Source organism: Clytia hemisphaerica, unplaced genomic scaffold, assembly GCF_902728285.1.
Source record: "Clytia hemisphaerica strain Z4C2 unplaced genomic scaffold, Clytia hemisphaerica genome assembly, whole genome shotgun sequence".
Classification (NCBI taxonomy): Eukaryota; Metazoa; Cnidaria; class Hydrozoa; order Leptothecata; family Clytiidae; genus Clytia; species Clytia hemisphaerica.
Window position 1 is genome coordinate 3361952 of NW_027104101.1, and position 21046 is coordinate 3382997.

Here is a 21046-nt window from a genome sequence, read left to right on the forward strand (position 1 = left end):
AATAAAAAATCCAGCATATCTTCTCTGTGACTTTATTTTGCTTGTTTATGCTTGTTCACAAAAAGCAGGCCAAAGCAACCGGTCGAACCCACAAGTTTCTTATGACATAAAAATCTAAAATCAGGACTGACTAAAACTGAAAATGTTGTGAAACAGAACAAGCCTATTTTTCGAGTCTTGCTTTTAGATCTTTAGTGGCTAATTTCTTCAAAAATCCCGGGAAACATGCAAATCGACCTCGATGAGCTCACTTTTGCAAAAGTTTGCATGTTGCATGGTACACAAACGCTTAGCACCACAAAATTAAAAACAAAGACTGGAATTCACGGATCCGCTAACACGACGTCTCCTACGGTTTCATTATTTTCGGCAAAAACTTCAAGTCAGTAAAATAAATCTCAAGACCCTAAGAAATGATGATTAAATCCCGTAAAGTTTGACTCCGGATAATAACAAAGACGGATCATAGTACTTAAGGCTCTATCTACAGTAAAAAAATTTCAATAAGGCACCGAATACATCTTCCACCCCCGTTTTTTATTTGCGACAAATCACTCTATGGTTAGCTTACCATGCAGGCGCATGTTATGCAGGGGGGGTGTCGCACCGCCTCTGCCATCCTACTCAAGTCAAGCATATCATATCGATTGTTTTGTTTTGATTTGTAGATCTGTTATTCGATCCAAAGATTAATTATAAGAAATTTTATTTTTGTATTTTTTTCGAATAATACAGTAAATTATTTTAGTAAAAAACTGCTCAATTTTTAAAGCGCTAATGAAAAAAAGACTTCTTGTAATAAAAAATTTTAGAAATTTTGAAATAATAAAGAATTTTTTTTTAACGTTTTAAACCAAAGCAAAAAAAAAATCTACTGATTCAGCTAAATTCTACGCAAAAACCTTGAAAAAGACCTGTTTTAGGCAGTCTAGAAGGACTGATTTTCAAAAGTTCTCCCGTCGGCGACAACCATGGTCTTGCCTCCTTAAACACTTAACCATGGCCCTACCACTTTCAAATTGGAGCCACGGCCCCTGCGTTAAGTGAAAGAACATGATTTATTTAGATTTTTTTATGCTTATATAAAAATCGGTAAAAATCATGAGAAAAAGAGAAAGAGGGGAAAAAAGAAGTGTGGTCAATAAATAATGATTAACAACTAGGTTACCATTAACTACGGTGGCGCAGTAGCTTAGAGGTAAAGCGTCTGTCTCGTAAACAGAAGATCGCGAGTTCGATTCTCGTCTGTGCCTGAAAAAATGTTTTCAGATTTCTTGAAGAGTTTTCCTATCCAAGCAGTTTTCACCGGCGATTTTCAGACAGAAGGAAAAATAAAACATTCAATGAACATTCAAATCGTATAGCGTCGAATTGTCAAATAAGTTAGAAAACTTCGAGTTAGCTAAATTATGATTCAATTTATTGTCAATTTTAATAAAGCCCCGAGTTAAAGATCCGAGTTTAACTCGAAAAAAGATTTTGAGAAATAAAAAACCCCGGTGGGGTACTTAGGCAAATGGAGGGTACGGTATGTGCCGCCCTTAAGGGTACCTTTTTTGGACTTCCAAAGTCCCGCTAAGGCTCGGAAAAATCAGAAAATCAAATTTCAGTCCCACTAAGGGTCGGAAAAATAGGAAAATTTCAACTTTTTACCCCCTGAAAGATCGAAATTTGGTCAAAATTGGTCAATTTGTCCCGCTAAGGGTCGCAAAATTCGCAAAATTTTCCTTTGTTTTCTCCTTTTAGTCCCGGTAAGGGTCCAAAATTCGAAAGTCGGGTGGCACCCCCCCGTCAGCTCGCAACCCTAGTACCCCCCCCCCCAGGTAAAAAACGGAAGTTCTGTCATCTGGGCGGGTGCCAAATAAGGGCGGCCGCCGATACGCCATTGAAAATAGGATCTGTTTTAGGTAAAAAGAACAAGCAGAAATTCTTTATAGATGGTATAGACCACAGTACAGACTGAAGAAATAAAGTCAGAAAAAAAGACAGAAAGGAGGAGGAGAAGTATGCCAGCAACTTGAACTAGCAACCTGTGAGAGAACATATTTCCATAAACCAGAAAAGGTATACATTTCTCTTCACGGCGATCTTAGTCTTCTAAAAATCGGATTCAAAATTCCTTGTTTTTATACTGTAGCCAAAAGTTTTTAGATCAGAAATTGACTGAGAAAAAATGCTTTCTTTTTCTGTTTATCCTTTAGAAATAAAAATACATTCTGTGAATATTTCAAGTCTCTAACACTTTCCTCTTCGGAATTATCTTGATTCCGATTTGGAGGGATCTCATCCCCGGCTGGCTGGGATATAAGGTCGTTAAGAACGGGATAGACAGTAATAGATATAACTCGTTCTGTGTTTTTTCAAGGGAAAATTTGTTGGTTTCAGAAATAAAGAAACCAGTGTAAAAGATTTTGGTCTTCTTCTTTTTCTCTCATTTTCTAAGAACAATATGGAACAACAGATATTCATGGAAATATGTACGATTTTAATAGAATCTTCTATCGTTAGAAGTTGTTCTTGGTTTTAAGAACCACTAAAGATAATTATAATATACTACTCTTCATACAAAAATTACGGGAAACGCATATTTGGACTTTTTACCCTATGCTGCACGCAAGCACCAAAGCTAAAGTCCTGCAAAAGCGGGACAAAAATCAGTTTTTTGAAGTTTGTTTTTTGAAGTTTTTTTTTTATTTTTCCTTTTTATTGCAAAAGTTCTAGAAATGAAAATAAAAGGATAATGATAATTGATACTATTCACTGATGATCCGCGGCACTATCGTAAAAAAGCTAGAATTGCTTCGCACATTCTTCGCTTTGAGAAAATGATTGACAGATTGAAGTTTTTCACCCGCACTGCCCACAGGAGCTGGCAGGCTTTCTGCAAGTGTTCTCGGCTCAATCCTCGGACTGCACTAAAAATGGTAGACTGAGCTGTGATAGATCATTTTGATGGAAGTTGTTGGAATGTTTACATTGCTCTTGACAGAAAATTGTTTGTTTTATTGTCAATGATGCCAGTCAGGGCCTCCTTGGTCTTTTATAACATTAGTTCGGATAGAATAAAAACATACCTGATCAACACAACCAAACCTTCTGTCTTGCGTTTACTCTTTCCTTCCCAACAACTTTCGTTTTTGCTTATGTAGGTTTTAAAATCCACAAGTAATGAACCTCCTTAGCTTTATCTGAATAAATCTGGTTGAAAACCTTCTGTCGGGTTTCATTCCGTACGTTTTTTATCCACGTGGTGAACCAGTTTCCCGATTTCCCGATAATTAAAAATTGGAACTTTCCCATGGGCGCGATAGGGCGTACCGCCTTCGCGAAATATTTTTTGTGAAAATTTACCATATTCTAACGCTAATATAGTCTAGATAGGAAACAAATATTAAATTTGATTCTTTTATTGTTCGTATTTCTAAATTTCACAATATGTCGATAAAAAGAACTATTTACAAATTATTTTCTTTAACGGGCGTTGAATCGACATTGGACATATTTAATGATGTCATAATCAATGCCGTGCATATTTTGTCAGCGCTGTGCATATTTTGTCAACATCCTTTTCATTGGATAAATACCACTAAAATATACAAGATATATAAGTAAACATAAATTTATCACCCGCAACCACGGCTTAGCTAAGCGCACCTCTCTTATTCATTATCTAAGAATTGAAGCAAGCAAAGATTACCGTGCAGGCTGATAGCGGACAAAGGTTATTTGAAGATGTATTCAGTTATAATCCAAGGTAGAACAAACTAAACATAGAAAGGGGGTATTTTTTAGTGCTCTATACGATGATTGGTATTTTTTTTGAATTCTATGTTTACATTTTTCTACCCAGCCCTGTTGCTATGTACACGTGCCCTGTTGCTAAGACCTTTGCTTGAAATCGAAAGCGAAACCAAAATAATTTAGCGCACACTGCTGTTTGTGTAATATCAATAAAGTGAAATGAGGTCCTGACTGGACAGTGCGGTTTTTAATTATGTTAGATCTGACAAATTGATGTTTGTAAGTGCACTTTATAGTTTTGATTCTCATTGAAGAATCGTATTCTGGTTTTCATGTTATTAGATGCTGTTTTAGAGCTTTAGAGCTAGCCTGATAGAGGGATCTCTCGAAAACCAAAGTGCCCAATAACTGGTGAACAGTTTGATTATTAAAAAACTTTTTCCTTACTTTTACATTGTTAAGGAGACTTCATATCCCAAATTTCATCTCCTTATGAGCACTACTTAAGGAGATACAAAGGAAATTAGAAAAAATAATCCCGATTTTACAAAAGTCCCAATGAAAGATCACTGTGCTTGAGATACTTTTTGTTTTAGGTATGTATCCTTTGTTTTATTCTTCCAGCACCAAAACCTCAAATTTTTAGCCTGAGTGTGTAGCATTTATTGCATTGGTTAGCGGCACAAAGAAAGGAAAGGAGAAGAGGGAGGCTGGGTGCTGGGGGTGGGGAGTGTACCCTACCTACCGTGAAGTCGGGTAACTTGCATCAGTGGAGGGAAACATGCATAGCCATCAAATGACTGACCAATCAAAGCAGCAAAATTTCAAAACAAATGAACTACGCAGCTCGCTCGCAGCTCTACTCTACCATTTTTGTTTTGATTTAAGTTTGTATTTTGATGACCAGACAGGTCATTCATTTGAGAGCTATGTATGTTTGACTGCACTGATGCAAGTTACCCGATCTCACGGTACCTATAACAATCCAATACCGTAAGTTGGTCTAATATCGACATCCCTTGTCTAATTCCCCCGACACTCTTCTTTAGACATTAGAGACAGGAATAATATGAAAGCTTGAATCACTGATTGAAAAAGGATTATTCCTCTGTGACCACTAAGCCAAGAAAAACAGCTGATAAAAAGGGTGTCGGAATTAGATTCGCCACATTTGTTTGCATAGGGTAAAATGGCGAAATGCGAAATTGATTTAGGCAAATTTTTTTTGAAAAATGACCCTACAAGATTTGACTATATCTTTTTATTCCATAAGGCGGCAATCACAAATATCTTCATTTCGTGTCCGTATTGGGTCTAAAAAATGAGTCGGCCGGTCAGTCGTAAAAATTTTCAGGTTTTCTTACCTCCATCATCCATTTTTGGAATGTATTCTTGAAGGAAACTGCCAGCCAGCCAGCAGGCAAAACAACCACGTGTTATGGGTGGTTTCAAATTATGACCTTTGAACACTGTGATCTCAGACCCAAAATGGTCAAAAGTCAAAATGCCACGAATGCCCTAGAAATCGCTCGCAAAAAATCGGTATTAATAAAATTTCCGTCATCGACAGAAAAAGTTCGACATATTTACCGACTCACCGACTCAATTTTTACTCAATTTTCGAGAGTCGGTCGGGCGACGCAAAACGAAGATATTTGTGATTGCCGCCTAAAGCAATTACTTTCAAATAAAAAATATATTGAAAATGAATGGGAATTATGTGGAATGGGATTAAGCTTTTTAGAAGTCCAAACATGAACTGCATAGCTTTTATCAAAAAATAGCACTTCTAAGGCTCAGAAACCAACTTTTTCCAATTTCCATCGAGTTACAGGAATCTGTTCCTTTTTTGTTTCGCCTCACTCATGTCAAGGCGGCATGGGACAGCAGAGGTGCCAACTCTCACGCATTGGACGTGAGACTCATGCATCCTGACACTGTCTCGCGCAATTTTTTAAAAGTTTGATTTCTCACGCATTTTTTAGATTTGAAAAAATTTCCTTGTTTTTCTGATTTAAAAAAAAAAAGTTTCCCAGATTTTCTGATTTTCAGAAAAAAAATTCCCTGAGTTTCCGATTTTCTGAAAAAGTTTCCCTGATTTTCAGATTTTTCGAAATTTGTTTTTCAGATTTCCGAATTTTGGAAAAAAATTTTATCTCACGCAAAATGAACATCTAAAGTTGGCAGGTCTGGGGACGGAGGGTAACAGAATTAAAAAGTTTGTAAGTAAAATCTTATTTTATCACCCAAAAAAGTGCCTTTTTTGGCCATATACTTTCAACTGCTCTAACTTGGGATGATTGGTCGAAGCATGGGACTGTGTTGATATCTGACCTGTATTTTCACTTACTGTTAAATCTCTTTGACAACAAATTTGTTTTGATAACTCCACCAAATTTTGCTACCCAGAATCGGAGAAACTCAACCTTTTTAGCCTGAAATTGAAACATTGAGCAATCTTGCTGAGGTTATTTTGTCTTTTTATGTTGAATGTTAGTACAAGACACCATTAGAAACCATTTTGACCATTCATGGCCTTAAAATGGGCTGAAATGGGCAAAAAATGCCATTTTTACTCATTTTTTGCTTTAGTGAGAATCAAAGACCCAAAAAATCAAAGACCTCCTGGGAATGCTGGATTTTTTATCTACGAGGTTACCACACTTTGAATTTTTTGACTTTGCCATTTGACAATCTACCCTACGGCCTTGAAGCTAAGTAAATTCTACAAATTTTAAACTAGGTATCAATCTAAATAAATGTTTCCCCATAAGATATTAACACCACATAAACAAAGTTTTTTTTTGCATTTTTTGATAATGTCACTTTTTTAGCATATTTTTCACTTCAAATGCAAAAAAATGTGGGAGATCAGAACTTAATTTAAAAATTCTTGTTTGGAAGTATAGAGTGCTACCTAAGTCCAGATCCTTCTTTACTACCCAATTCTAAAAGGGTCTAAATCCATTTTAGCGACAATTTTTCGTTTTCCTGAATTTCCGGTTTGCTGACTTTTTTTCAACATTCCCCATCCAATTCCCTGACCCTTCTTTAGATCACTGATTGAAAAAGGTTTTTGTTGGTTTTTGCAACAAGGAAATTCAAGAACAATAAAATAAAAATTGAAGGATTTAAACAAGCATTGTCAAGCTGAGATTTTTGCGTTATAATAACAAAAAATCTATTGTTACATAACAATAGAAATTTAAGGGTTCTCTTCATCACTATTTTCAAATTATTCATGTTTGCAAATCAAGATAAGGGTTATTTAAATCAAGTTTCAAATTCCAAAACTATTACATAAATAAAGTTAAAAACAATCAATTACAACAAGCTTGTGGTGGAAAATACCTTTCAAAACTTAACAGTACAGGTTGACTGCTGCAGTTCTGGTAATAAGTTTGCATGGGAAATATTTATTGGTGCACATCACTCGAGTTAGATACCAATACCCTATGACATTTTCTTGAGGTTTCTGGGTGGAGTGTAAACTACTTTCTCAAAAATGACACTTTTTCAAATAAGAATATTCTCAAATTTTCTTCATAACCTTTTAACATGTGAAGCAAATTCATAGTATGATAGCTCAAAATTTTAGTTAGCCTTTCCTCTTTCTAAAGGCAATCAAAAAGCTCAGATTATAATAATATTTTTAGTTTTCTCACAATCTTAATTCAAACTTGTACTCTTTTTTTTTTGAAACACCCAGTAAGTACATTTTAGAATTAAAAAAAAATATTTGAAAGCTTTGAAATTCAAAATCTCTGATTTGAAATTTTACATATATGTATCAGGTTTGTTTACTCAATGTCAATCTTTTTCTGAGGTAAAGAAATATTTATGTTACTCAGTAAACAAGAATGATTTTTATCCTATAAAGAAATATTTTAATCCCTATTTACTCATGTGATATAATGATAAACATAAAATCTGTATGTTGAAAATAGAATAACATATTTCTAAGTCAGTATGATGATTTCTTAAACCTAATATATCTCTCACTATGTTATTATTGAAGTTTTTAAATTTGCTGATTATACTTCCGTGTTTTGAGCAGCAGTTATTGTTTGTTGTTCGCCAAAGCCATGATCGCTTTACCGTCCATAACAAAACATGTGACTTTTTTGGTGGTGCCAGTGTTGGTGAACAGTGTCTATGCAAAGAAGGAATGACCACAATGTCTTCAAGGATGGGAGGTGGACCTGCTAAATGTTATGGCATGGTTCAAACAGGTGTGATTTTTTTCTCTAATTTTATACTAACTATTTTGGTGAATTTGTTACTTATCAAAATTCTTTAAGATATCTAGTCTCGGGAAATTGAACATTTGCTTTTGTATAATTTTTATAGGTTGCACTTTAGATTTCTCAAGGAATCTTGTAGATGATAGTGATCTCACAACCACTCTGACAAGATGCAGTTCATGTAATAAATTATTTGGAGTTCATTTGTGGAATGCTAAGGTCAACCAAGACGGCAGTTATACAGGGGAATGGATTGATATATCTCTTAGAGCAAATGAAAGGATTAGCTACAGAAAGCCCCGTTTAGTAAGTTATTGAGAAGTCTTAAATATTAATTTAGGGTTTGGATTATTTTATTTAAGAACATGATATCTTATCATGAGTAATAATGGTCAGATAATATATTTTTTTGATTCAATATTTTGTCTATATTAAATACTATTATTTAGAAAGTTTTTTTCTTTTTTTTCTTTAATCACAAAATTTTTTTATGTCATATTACATTATTACCTTTCAGGATTTATCAAATCTTTTTGGTAACAGATGGAATGGACAATTGATAAAACTTACTTTCAACGGAAATTCATGTGGTTATATAAAAAAGAACGGAAACACCCAATGTAATTGCCCATTTATTTTCATCATTTCTCATGTATCAACCGCCGGAGGCGGGTTTTTCCACATTGGTCTTCTAATCTCGTTTTGGTTGGGCTCACTACTTTGACGACCATTATTCTTTGATTTCGCTCGATCAATTTAGTACTCATAATCGAGTCTTATCTATTTAAAATGGTAGCGTTGCTATGATCAATTTTTTGCCGGCGGTCGTTTCAGTGTGATTTCCTCTGTTAGGGTTCACTGTGACCTACCGTAACTTGGTCTAATGTTGACATCCCTCCTCTAAATTCGACACCCTTTTCTAGAGCTGAAAAATTAAGGAAAGGTCGAAATTATTTTATTTGCTTAGTGGTAAGGGAGGATAAATCTTTTTTCAATCACCGATTCCGAATTTCGTATTATTCTTATCTCTAAAAAAGGGTGTCGAAATTAGAAGAAGAATGTCGAGATTAGACCAACTTACGGTAGTTTAGACAACTGTTTTGATTCCAAACACAAAATTTTAAAGTCAAGTTTAGTTTTTATTCTCATTATGTTCTCCATTTAATAATATCTGAATTTCATAGCTAAGAATGTCACATAATTTCCCAAAGCAAATCTAACTCTTTTGATTTACGTATTTCCAGATCCATTTGAAAGTCAGTTTGTTGATTTTCTTTTTGCCACGCAACCAACTACTATCGCTACCTCTCATAAACCAACAACCAAAGCTTTTTCAACAATCACTACTCAAAAGCTGACAACTCTAACTACTAAAAAATCAACAAGTGTCACAAGTCAAAAATCTACAACATCAACTACGACCACATCAACAAAGACAACCCTACTAAAATCTACCACATCAAAATCTACACCCACCACAAAAATCATAACTGAACTAAAAACAACATATCAGCCAGAGAGCACAAGTCCTCGCATAACAAAAACTTCACCACCTTATGTTGCAGCCTCTACAACATGCAAAGACAGTATCCCTGAATGGATCATCGTGTTTATATTACTGCTAGTCCTTATTGTTATTATTCTCTCAATTCTGGTGTGCTGGCTCTCCAAAGGAAGGTATGGTGATAATCATTCATTTTTTCTTCATTTTTGTTTCGGTCAAGTTCTTCTGTCTCATGTAGATTTCTCTTTAACTATGTATAGGCGGCCATCAAAAAAATGCTATGTTCGCGTTGCAACAGGTGTTAAAAATGCATGCGGCCGGTCGGTCGGTCGGTCGGAAAATTCCCGGGTTTTTGAAAATTGCGCCAGTAATTTGGAGACGGGTGGTGACGTGAACAAAACAATTTTTTGATGGCTGTCAGAGCGATTGAGAAAAAAGCTATACTTTAAAAGAATAAATATGCTTTTCCCAGATTTTTTTTCCGCATCTCCGCACCGGAAAAACAGCGGAAAATATGATGCGGGCGGGTGACGCGAATAGAACAATTTTTCGATTGGCCGCCATAAAATAGGCTTCCCCCTTCTAAATGAGCCAGAAAACTTTGCTTTGACTGCCTATTAGCTATAGTACATAAGCACTTTGATACCTACATTATTTGATACCTACATTATTTGATATGACGTCTTTTTTCTTTCTTTTTAATAGGACTTTCAATGAAGTTGGTAAGTCAGTTTCAATACCATTTTGCATTCTCTCCCTATACATTCATAAAAGTAATACATTTTTTGGATATGGTAAAATCTTATCAATAAATTGTTGTGTTGTATTATGGTTTTTAGAACTTGCTTATTTTTCGTAAATTATTTTGTGTGAAATAATTTACAAAATGTAAACTATTATGATCGAAGCAGCCAGATTATTTCTACTAATTGGTCTCATGTTTTTGCATCTCAAATATTTCATTTGATATCTTTTTCCTCACAGTCAACTATATTCTTTGCGACAAAGATGCACCAGAACCCCAACGACCACCATCCACCAAATTAAATAAAAAGAGAAACTCAAATTTCTCACTGAAAAAGCTGAACTCTTTCAAATCGCCAACAAAGGAAGATGAGATTTACATACTACCACAGCCTGGCTCCACTGAGCCTCAAACACTGCAAGAAAATTACTATGCAGTTTACGCAGCCAGTAATCCAAATTCAACCACAGATGACGAATACTGTCAACCCATACATACACCCAAAGCTAAAGACGACAGATATGCCTATCCAATGAAAAACAAAGCTAATACTTCTATCAAATATGCAGTGCCAGAAATTGAGAATCCTGATTACGCAGTATTAGAGAAACCATCTTCTGCACCCAAGGATGATGATTATGCTATACTAGAAAAAGCTTCACCCTCTGAGACGATGTATACAGCACTTGGTGCTTTCCAAGAGAACTATTATGGTTAAATCTGCTTGCAAATCCTAATTTTTAACCATAAAAGCATATTGAGGTGTCATGAGAAAGCTTCTCTTTATGTTCTTGATTGGTATAATCGTTTTTCACTTTCCGCTGTTCTCCACTGATTTGACCCCTCCATTTCAAAAGCCCATACACCAATAATCATAAAAAATCAACTGATCCGGTCACTTCTTCTATTCTTATTTATTTATGTAATTTGACATCATGAAATTGTAAATTTTAAATTTGATATGAATTTGTACAATGAAATATTGTAATAAATCGACTAAAAAACTTGTTATTGTGTTTAATTTATTTGTGAAGTTTGGTGAAATATTAGCCAATATCTTTGTCTTTTAGGGTTTAATTGTTGAAATAATTGGACTTCGTATGTAGCAAACACTCTGTTCTTATAATCAGTTTTTATTTCTTTATAGTGAATCACTTCAAAATCCTCCTTGCAGTGCAGTATGAATACGATGTTAGATTGAAAAGAACCATCGCCAGCTTATGACACTGTGACTAAAATGGCAGAGCACCAAGTCAATATAAAAGAGTCCGCCCATGAGTGGGACCAACAACCGCCAGAGTTCCACCACAACACTGATTTCAATCAAGGGGGTGTGGTCAAACGTCCTTTACAAAAAGAGAATCCAGCAGAAAGGAAATCATCAACTTCCGATTTGACCATGGATTTCTTATTGGAGCAAGAGAAAAGGAATCAAATTCGAAATATTGTGGTCGAAAGTTTCGATAAAGTGGGTGACCACGTGGTAAGCATACTTTCATTATATTTTTATCACGTTGAATTGAAGGTTGGTTTTTAGACTGAAGAACTATAATTTCAGATTTCTTTACCTAATGAAATTGTTTTATTTTAAAAATACGTCTTTCAACTTATTATGGGAAAACATATGAAATGATTTATGGCTATTTTACTTTAGTTTGAACTTTTGTAAGTGTCAGTACTAGGACTTATTGCCATTATAATTGTACTAATTAAATGTCTTTTTTACTTTGTCTGCAGGTTTACAACATAGACATCCATATTAAAGAGAGGAGTTGGTCTGTCGCCCGGAGATATCGAGAATTTCATCGCCTTCATGAACAGGTGCTCAATGTTACATTTTATCTACATAGTCAGAAATCATTTCCATGCCCTTTTTTTGTAACTCAAAGGAGCTCAGCTTAGATAGCAAATCAAAAAAAAATGAAATGAGTTATGTTAGATCTGCAATCACGGTCAAAATCTATTGAGAATCAAGCTTATTTCCTCGTTTTTCGTAATTTGGAGATCGGGCGAGAAAGTCGCTTTTGGGCTAATTGATAAATTTATTCAAGTATTTCAATTCGGGAGGGGTTTATACTTCCGGGCTATATTTTGAGCCCTATTGGGCCTTTCTTGAACTGTTGGATCCTTAGATCCTAAGTCTAGCGTTTAAAACTCAGAGTTAAAACTCTACCCTTCCAACCTAATTTAGAGCGCTTCCAAATCTTTGTGGTTACAAGATTTCGTAGGAATTTCCCATTTTTCTCAAATATTACGACAATGATTGTAGGTGTTACATCATCAGCGAGGATAAAAAATGTATCCGTCTTTATTCTTCCAACAATCATCCTAATGTTGATGTATTTTTACATTTTTAGCTAACACCAAATTTTTTTCTGAGTCACAATGTATATGTAGTTTGTTTGAGTTTTATCATCCCTTATCAATGTTTTTAAATTACCCTTTAACTTTTTTATTTAGCTCGTACAACAACATGGATTAGCCTGGGAGCTGTTACCACCAAAGAAAATTGTTGGCAATCTCAGTTCATCGCACTTGGAGAAACGAAAAGTTGCTTTACAAAAATATTTGAAGACTGTGGTCACAGTTTTCACTGATCTACCAAGACCCTTGATAGGGTTTCTTGAGATCGATCAATTTGTAAGTGTGCTTTTCCTTTTTGCTCTTTTCTCATTAAAAAGACCTACTGTCTTTATAGAAATTTTACTTCCAAAGCTAGTACTATTCAATGTACGTTTTAGTAGTCTTTTGAGTTCGGATTCATGCGAGGCTTGCAATTGAATCAACCTGACTTTTTTCTTTTTGCATTTCATACTCTTTTTGGTAATTTGAAAGCAAACCCTGTGGCTTTTACACACATTTTACAATTCAAAGAATAAGATCGAAAGAGTGGGAAATAAATGAGAATACACCTTTACCGTAACTCGCCAAACTAATGTGCGCGCATTATTTTGATGCCCTCCACCATTTGGTCTCTGGAGGTAAACAAACCCGTTTTTGCCTGCATTTCCTTAGGGAAAGTTGGTTTTTTGAGCTTTTCTCAAGTTCTGTAGATCAAAATCCCCTCAAATTTTATTATGTTCAATCTATTCAAGCTTTTCGTGGATGGAAATTGTGGCCATTCAAAAGAAAGGGATTCGTTATGCCATGCTTTCTTTACACTGGATTTATTGTAGGGATCTGCCACCCATACATCGTTTGATAACACCCATAAGTGGCGGTTCATAGACTCTCCAGCCTTTATTTGTAGTTGATGTTTTCTCGGCATGCTCATTTCTCCTTGATTGATGTAAAGGGACCGAAGTGTCTGAACGATATGGAGTAATTTAAAGATCATCTTTTCATTCATAGGATGTCCATGCAGTTTGTCAACAGTTATCAAGAGACATGTATGAGATTGGTAGGTTCATATCTAAACTTTCTTCCAATAAAAAACGGGTTGTAAATGCAGTAATAAGTATGGTATAATAAGTAAGAATTTTGCGACGCGATCGCAATCGGAGGCGACGCGATGGTTAGTTATCTACCCTTAATCCACTGTTCTATTCCCTTTATCTGCTAAGCAATGGTAATGGTATTCGAGTTGGTCATAGCAGATTTCAGAAGCGGACTTAGAAAAGTTAGCAACCTCCGGCCCGGAGTCCAAGATCAGAAAAGCTTTAAAAATAATGTGATTTGTTTTGTCTCTGTGTTACATGTTTCGTCGTTGTGATGTAATTTGATCATACTGGGATTTCCCAATGCAGTGACGTCACGTCGAGCTCATTCTTTCATCAAATCTCGTGCATGTTTCAATGTTATAGGTTGCTTGTTTTACACAAGCAAAACAAATATTGTTACAATTATTAGTAAAGAAACTTCGCAGTGTGTTGCGTACATTGCTTATATATGTTAAGTGGATTGATTTTCACGCGGACTTTTTTCGCGAAACGAAGATCTAAAATCTTCGCGTGGACAAAATTTCGCGAATAGACATATTCACCCGATGTCTTTCATTTTCCTAGAGCTTTTTGCCAATTTTGGGATTCTAAATATTTCGCGAGGACTAATTTTTGCGAAAACGGCCAAAATTAGCGAAAATCGCGACAATTGATCCACTCCTAGACTGGAGTCGTTTATAATGCGTGATATACTAATAATACCTATAATAAAAATAATAATACGGGATTTAGTTTGTATAAACGACTGGAAGAATCCGGTGTTCCAGCCTTATAGATACAGGGGCTAGCTACGCAGAAACTTGCGTTGCGAGAAAACAATTTATCAAGCAACAACAAACTCTCAAAACGAAATCAACTCAAATGAAAAACTTTCAATACACAAATCCACTCATATTTTTTTTCTCAAGAATTATTTTGAGCAGGAAAAAATTATAATTGCAATATTGACACTTTTCTTTTGTTTGGTGTTTCTAGACGACTAAAATTGTTCCATTCATTACTTTTTGCTTTATTTCTACTATGTATGAATTAGTCGTCTAGCTTGCTAGACTAATCCACTCCAGGTATCTCATCATTAGATCGAACATTTCCTGACCTGTCTAAAAAACAAACACTTCCGCCATTACCTTATAATGCCCCTGATTAGAGAGAGTACCTATGAGCACACTTGTTCATAAGAATATGAGAACATGTACTTTAGGCGTATAAACTTAAAATAGAAACGTGAAGTGGAATTATCGCGAATTAAAGGGAAAGAAAAGTTTTCTTGAGCGTAAACTTTCGTTCTTCATAGGATCATGATTTGGAATTTCTAACGAAATCAACTTTCACGTAAAGGTTTTAAGAATCTTGAAAATCGCAGTTTGCACGCTTAAAGTGCTCTACCGAACAAAATATTATTATATCGCTCTGGAGGTTGTACTTTCAGAATATTGATTGATTTTCTTCTTACACAGGTGATGACTTGTTATCAAAAGGTCTGGTCTTCAAGATATCACCACTTCAAATCCATTGCATCAATAGACGCCTACATCTACCTTTGCCTACGTGTGGTAAGTTTTATTTGATTACATCCATTCTTTGCCACGGAAAGTCATGCGATGCGCTCAACTTATGACATTTAATCATTCTGAGAGTGAGTAATAGTTATCCAGGGTGTCTACGGGACCTTGAAAACCTTGAAAACCTTGAAAACCTTGAAAATGAACCACCCAACCTTGAAAACCTTGAAAACTATCGATTTTCTGGGAAAAACCTTGAAAACCTTGAAAAATCGTTAAAAACCTTGAAAAGCACTATCCAGTCATTCGAAAAGTAAGAATAAGTAAAAAACCGCATGCGGCGCTAAACATTTATAACATTTAGAGAATTCCATATTTCCCTGTTTCTGGTGTGATTCTGTCGCAACGAATGCAACATATTCTTTTATCATTAGCTGAGTTTTTGTCACTAATTTTATGTTTGCATGAGCCCTAAGAAATCGACTGTTCCCCAATTTTCAAATCGCTTCAGGGCGTCTTGGAATAATGGCCGTTCATCAATAAAATTTCGAAGATTCCTTAAAACAACTCTTTTGGAAATTGATTTTTGTAAAAAACAAAATCAAAAACAAGGTGTTTTTTAGCCATTTGAAAGAGTCTAAATCAAAATTTTCTCTCGTCGGCGCAAACCATGGTTGCGCCACCTCGGTCGCTGTAAACAATTGATTTTGCTTCTATAATTCTTTATTTCTAAAGTTGGAAGACTAGGGAGCTGGAATAATTCTCTTTGTAGTATTGTTCTCGAGAGGGAGATAGGAATTTAACTGTGGAAGTAATTCCCCGGGCACCAAAAGCGAATAAATTTTATTTGCTGTCCTCTATTCTGAAAAAAACAAAATTCCTGTAAAGAGCCATGTCAACTGAGTATCAAAAAACCTTGAAAAGTGCCGAAGTTTTTGCCAAAAAACCTTGAAATACCACTTAAAAATGACCAAAAAAACCTTGAAAACCTTGAAAATCCCGAAAAAAAATCCGTAGACACCCTGTTATCGGACAGTTGTGAGAAATATTTTACGAATTTTTCCGTACAATATATATAATATACGGAAAATACGGAACGAGTGAAATATTTCCATATTGTACGAGCAAATGTCTGATAACTGGTTTATCGGTGACCAAAAAAATGCACTTTTTATGTGAGAAAAAAGCGCAGGCACTTTTGTAGCAAAGTGATGTTAGTTTGCTTCTACCGCTACAATGCAACAACATCTTTTCGTCAATTTATCTTTTGTACATGTAAAATACAAGATATATACTCTTTTAAACCAATCAGATTGCAGATATTTTTTGGATTGCCGATAAAAACAAGTACTGTGGTTTTTAGTGAGTTAAAAAACCATTGGGTGTGTTTTAGCCAAATGCTGACGTTTTTCCGTAGAAAATAGCAACTCCATTTTATCAATAACTTCGTGAACTGTATTGAGTCTTGAAAAGAGTACATATTATATTATTCCGCATCAGTAAGATTCTAACGATTTCATTGGTCAAAAGACATCACGTGGCGGTGGGATATATACTGTATCTGTCTTCCTCACGTTCGATTAAGAAAAAAAAGATGACATTGCATATTGACGAATGTGCTTTCGAATTTTGATCAAGATTCGAATGTTTTGTTTTGAAAAGACTGAAAAAGACCTTGTAACTAATAGCATTTCAGAGTACACTGTACATTTTTACTCGAAATTCCGCCACAACCCTAACCTCTAAAACCCAACATGCCACAACGTGTTTTTAAGGTAACAAACTCATAAACAACCAGGGGGGGCAAGCAGTTAGTACACGACACCCATGACACTTAGTACCGTGGTGGGTCCATTTTTCAAATTTTCAAAATGCAGTTAGTACACCAGTGTACTAACTGCCAAAAGGGGTGGTGTATATTTTCAAATTTGCAAAATACAGTTAGTACACCTGTGTACTAACTGCTGAAAGGGGTGGTGTATACAGAATTTTGGAAGAAAAAAGGTGTATTAACTGTTTTCAAAACGAGAATTTTAAACTAGATTTCTCAGATTTTTACTGTTATCAGTTTATGAGAGGTTTATGGTTCTATCTTTTTTATGTACGTCTTTTTTCTAGGACAGTCAGGAATACCTTTTAACAGCTTGAAACATGACATTACAATTCTAGGAACTCTTAGAACTCTTAGAAATATTCAAAATAAAACATTCGAATTTGAAAATTTCGAACTTTCGAACGTTTTCTGTTTTGTTTTGGTAATCCGATCATCCGAACCATAATCGGGAAGAATAGAAAATTATCTAAAGATGGTGGATAAGTTGCTGAACAAACATTCTGTGTTTTCTGTCTAAAAAAAATTTTTCTGGAAAGTCATTATTGTCACTTTAACTAGGTTTACTAGTGTTTTACCTTTGCGCTCAAACAGGCTGAAAAGTCTTGTGTAAATATCTCCATGCAACTCGAATGCACACAGGGAGTTGAAATTTGATTGAATTATTGAATGTTCGAGTTATGGAGACTTGTTTTACTTGAAGGGACCAGAAGAAATGTTCGAGTTAGAGAAGTACATTCCAGTTATGTTCGTTCCAGTTACAGAGACTACACTTTTTGGACCTACCGGGAGGTCCTTTAATTTGACCGTTGTCCGTTCGTCTGTTACAAGCTTTTCTCGGGATTGGCTCATTAGTTTTTGTTAAATTGCACAATGATACAAAATGGCAATGCCTAAAAAGTGACGGAGCCCGATTTTTGAAAAAAAATTTTGGGGGGCAAATTTGGGCCAAAAACTACCTAAAAATAAGGTTTTTTGGACTTTGTGCAAAATTGCTTCATTAGTTTTTCCTGATTTTTGGCAGAAAGATAGAGTGCAAGGCACCCTAAAATGTGGCTGAAGTAATTTTTCTCGGAAAATTTTTTTTCGTCGTCAAATACGGATTTTCGCAAATTTGGGCCAAAAACTACCTAAAAATAAGGTTTTTTGGACTTGGTGCAAAATTGCTTCATTAGTTTTTCCTGATTTTTTGCAGAAAGATATGAGTGCAAGGCACCCTAAAATGTGGCTGAAGTAATTTTTCTCGGAAAAATTTTTTTCGGTCGTCAAATACGGATGTCGCTTTTTTGGGGAAAATTCCCTGTTTTACCATTTTTCCTGTTAGCAGCTTTTCTCGGGATTGGCTCATTATTTTTTTTTTTAATTTTTTTGCACAATGATACAAAATAGCAATGCCTGAAAAAGTGACGGAGCCCGATTTTTGAAAAAAATTTTTGGGGGGCAAATTTGGGCCAAAAACTACCTAAAATAAGGTTTTTTTTTTGGACTTTGTGCAAAATTGCTGCTTCATTAGTTTTTCCTGATTTTTGGCAGAAAGATAGAGTGCAAGGCACCCTAAAATGTGGCTGAAGTAATTTTTCTCGTAAAAATTTTTTTTCGTCGTCAAATACGGATTTTCGTAAATTTGGGCCAAAAACTACCTAAAAATAAGGTGTTTTGGACTTGGTGCAAAATTGCTTCATTAGTTTTTCCTGATTTTTGGCAGAAAGATGGAGTGCAAGGCACCCTAAAATGTGGCTGAAGTAATTTTTCTCGGAAAATTTTTTTTCGTCGTCAAATACGGATTTTCGCTTTTTTGGGGAAATTCCCTTTTACCATTTTCCTGTTAGCAGCTTTTCTCGGGATCGGCTCATTAGTTTTTTTTTATTTTTTGCACAATGATACAAAATAGCAATGCCTGAAAAGTGACGGAGCCCGATTTTGAAAAAAAAATTTGGGGAAAATTTGGGCCAAAAACTACCTAACATAAGGTTTTTTGGACTTGGTGCAAAATTGCTTCATTAGTTTTTCCTGATTTTTGTCAGAAAGATAGAATGCAAGGTACCTTAAAATGTGGCTGAAGTAATTTTTCTCGGAAAATTTTTTTTCGTCATAAAATTTTCAAAAAAAGACGACCAAGTTACACAATGATAAAAGAAAATAAATCAGACGTTTTTGCATTGTTCTAAAAATTATTGTGTTTGCTCAATACCAATAGTAAAATGTAGAACACCTACTTTTATCTGATTTTGATCAACAGGTAGGTCCATTCAGCATGTTGCTTGTTTTTATAAGAACCAGTAAAATGAGGCTTGGTTGTTCTTATTTTTTTGGCACTTTGAGCATCAAATTGCTTTTATCCTGTTCTTATTTATAAGGTGTAGTTGAGGTATTTCAGGCATTATACTCAGGCGCTACTACTTTAACCCCTAAATTGCTTGAAATGGAGTAATTTTAGGCTCAGCATTGTTCTTAGATCGCTCTTATTTTTTGGCGATTTTGAGTCTCATTGTTCATATAAAATTGTTCTTCTATAAAAAAGTGTGTTGCTTTTTTTTTGTTTTCCAGAATCACAAGATCCAGCGGAAGATATCGGTCACCTTTATTCTTTCATCCAACAAGTTCCCAGAATACTCGTAAGCTGCTTCAATCCTACTTTTAAGGATTTCAAATCTTCGTTTCGATGAAGCTCGTTTCTTCGTCCGTTGACTTTATATCGAACATGCTTTCCTTCCTCAAATATCAGCAAATATCACATTGCGACTGAAAACAAACGAAACATCTTTTTTGTAATGTAAAAATTTCAGAACTCATTATATTGCTGGGTTGGGGTTGGAGTAATCATATAGAAAACAATGAAATTTCTTTGTTCGATCAATAGCTAATAAAAAATTCACATAGTGATTAAAATGTTTTTTTGAATTCTGTTCCACTTTTTCAGGACACCCTGTATAGCAAAATCAATCTCTTTCATAAAGTAAAAGGAAGCAACAAAGTTCTTCCCCGCTTTTCTAAAGTTTAGCCTGGTCTCTATCTAAATTTTCTACTCTTATTTGGGGCTTTACAATTCCCAAGAGGGAACTTCAAGAGAGATTTCGACCGATACAAACGTATAAATTATGGATAATGCCTGGTTTCTAAAGTGATAGCTTTGCAAGCAGTACCTCGGTTTTTTCTTCGCACGAGTTTATCATACTTTATAAACCTTATGAACTTTAAGGATTTAATTTGCCTCCGTTCTTTTCGTGTTTACAGGTTTTTCCAGGATTCCAGAAGAACTGTGTTGGCAGTGAAGACATTACATATGACTTGTCCATATTTCGATCATTAGATTATCTTGAGGTTTGTCTTCACTGCTTTTGATCATTTTTCTCAGTTTTAAAATAGGTGATAAGAGGTATATTGAGATTGAAATTTCGATTGTATTCCTACTTTAAGTTATTAGAATTTCAATCTGAAACATTATTTAAGTATTTCCATCGCGGTACCAACGAAGCATCATTATTGGTAATCGTGAAGGAGATTTAAAAAATACCAAATAGCCATAGAATTTTGAACTAGTACTGGTATGGTTATTGAAAATTGCACTTGCACCTTACAAATCTACCCTATCGAAAGCTAAGCTCTAGTTTAGACTGCCCACTTTTCGCCCTGCCTATTCTCAACTTCAGTTGAGCTAGAATCTGACAATGTCTGTATGTATGTCCGTCCGACAACTTTGGGGCAGCCTGGAGACTTCAAAAATTGTTTGATTTGGCTGAAATTTTGCACACTTGTTCCTTGGGTGAATATCTGGGGGTGTTTCTTTCATTTTTCGAAAATTTTGATTTTTGGGGCCTGGGGACGAGTTTTTCTCCAAAACGAGGCTAAAACTTTGGGGCAGCCTGGAGACTTCAAAAAGTGTTCGATTTGGCTGAAATTTTGCAAACTTGTTCCTTGAGTGAATATCTGGGGGTGCTTTTTACATTTTTCAAAAATTTTGATTTTTGGGGCCTGATGACCAGTTTTTCACTTCAAAAATGGTCGGATTTGGCGCCAAAACGAGGCTAAAAATTGAATC

General features: G+C 35.1%; 2 protein-coding genes and 1 non-coding gene across 4 annotated transcripts in view; all 3 read left to right on the forward strand.

The window, feature by feature from the left end:
* Positions 1 to 1181: 1181 nt before the first annotated feature.
* On the forward strand, positions 1182 to 1253 carry Trnat-cgu (transfer RNA threonine (anticodon CGU)). Its single transcript has one exon. It is a non-coding gene; the product is annotated as a tRNA-Thr (tRNA).
* Positions 1254 to 1952: 699 nt separating this feature from the next.
* The window catches only part of LOC136813102 (nischarin-like), a 33153-nt gene continuing 14059 nt past the window's right edge, over positions 1953 to 21046 (forward strand). For both annotated transcript variants that reach the window (XM_067069621.1, XM_067069622.1), the window contains exons 1-8: positions 1953 to 2064; positions 11382 to 11717; positions 11972 to 12055; positions 12695 to 12874; positions 13586 to 13634; positions 15132 to 15227; positions 19555 to 19622; positions 20242 to 20328. In XM_067069621.1, the coding sequence (XP_066925722.1) occupies positions 11472 to 11717; positions 11972 to 12055; positions 12695 to 12874; positions 13586 to 13634; positions 15132 to 15227; positions 19555 to 19622; positions 20242 to 20328 (810 nt within the window). In that variant the 5' untranslated portion in view covers positions 1953 to 2064; positions 11382 to 11471. The remainder of the gene's footprint in view (positions 2065 to 11381; positions 11718 to 11971; positions 12056 to 12694; positions 12875 to 13585; positions 13635 to 15131; positions 15228 to 19554; positions 19623 to 20241; positions 20329 to 21046) is intronic.
* LOC136813103 (probable transcription-associated protein 1) lies at positions 7670 to 11048 on the forward strand. The gene is made up of 6 exons (XM_067069623.1): positions 7670 to 7973; positions 8092 to 8291; positions 8503 to 8605; positions 9230 to 9662; positions 10195 to 10211; positions 10474 to 11048. The coding sequence occupies exons 1-6, from the start codon at positions 7745 to 7747 to the stop codon at positions 10950 to 10952; spliced, it is 1461 nt and encodes a 486-aa protein (XP_066925724.1). The 5' UTR covers positions 7670 to 7744; the 3' UTR covers positions 10953 to 11048.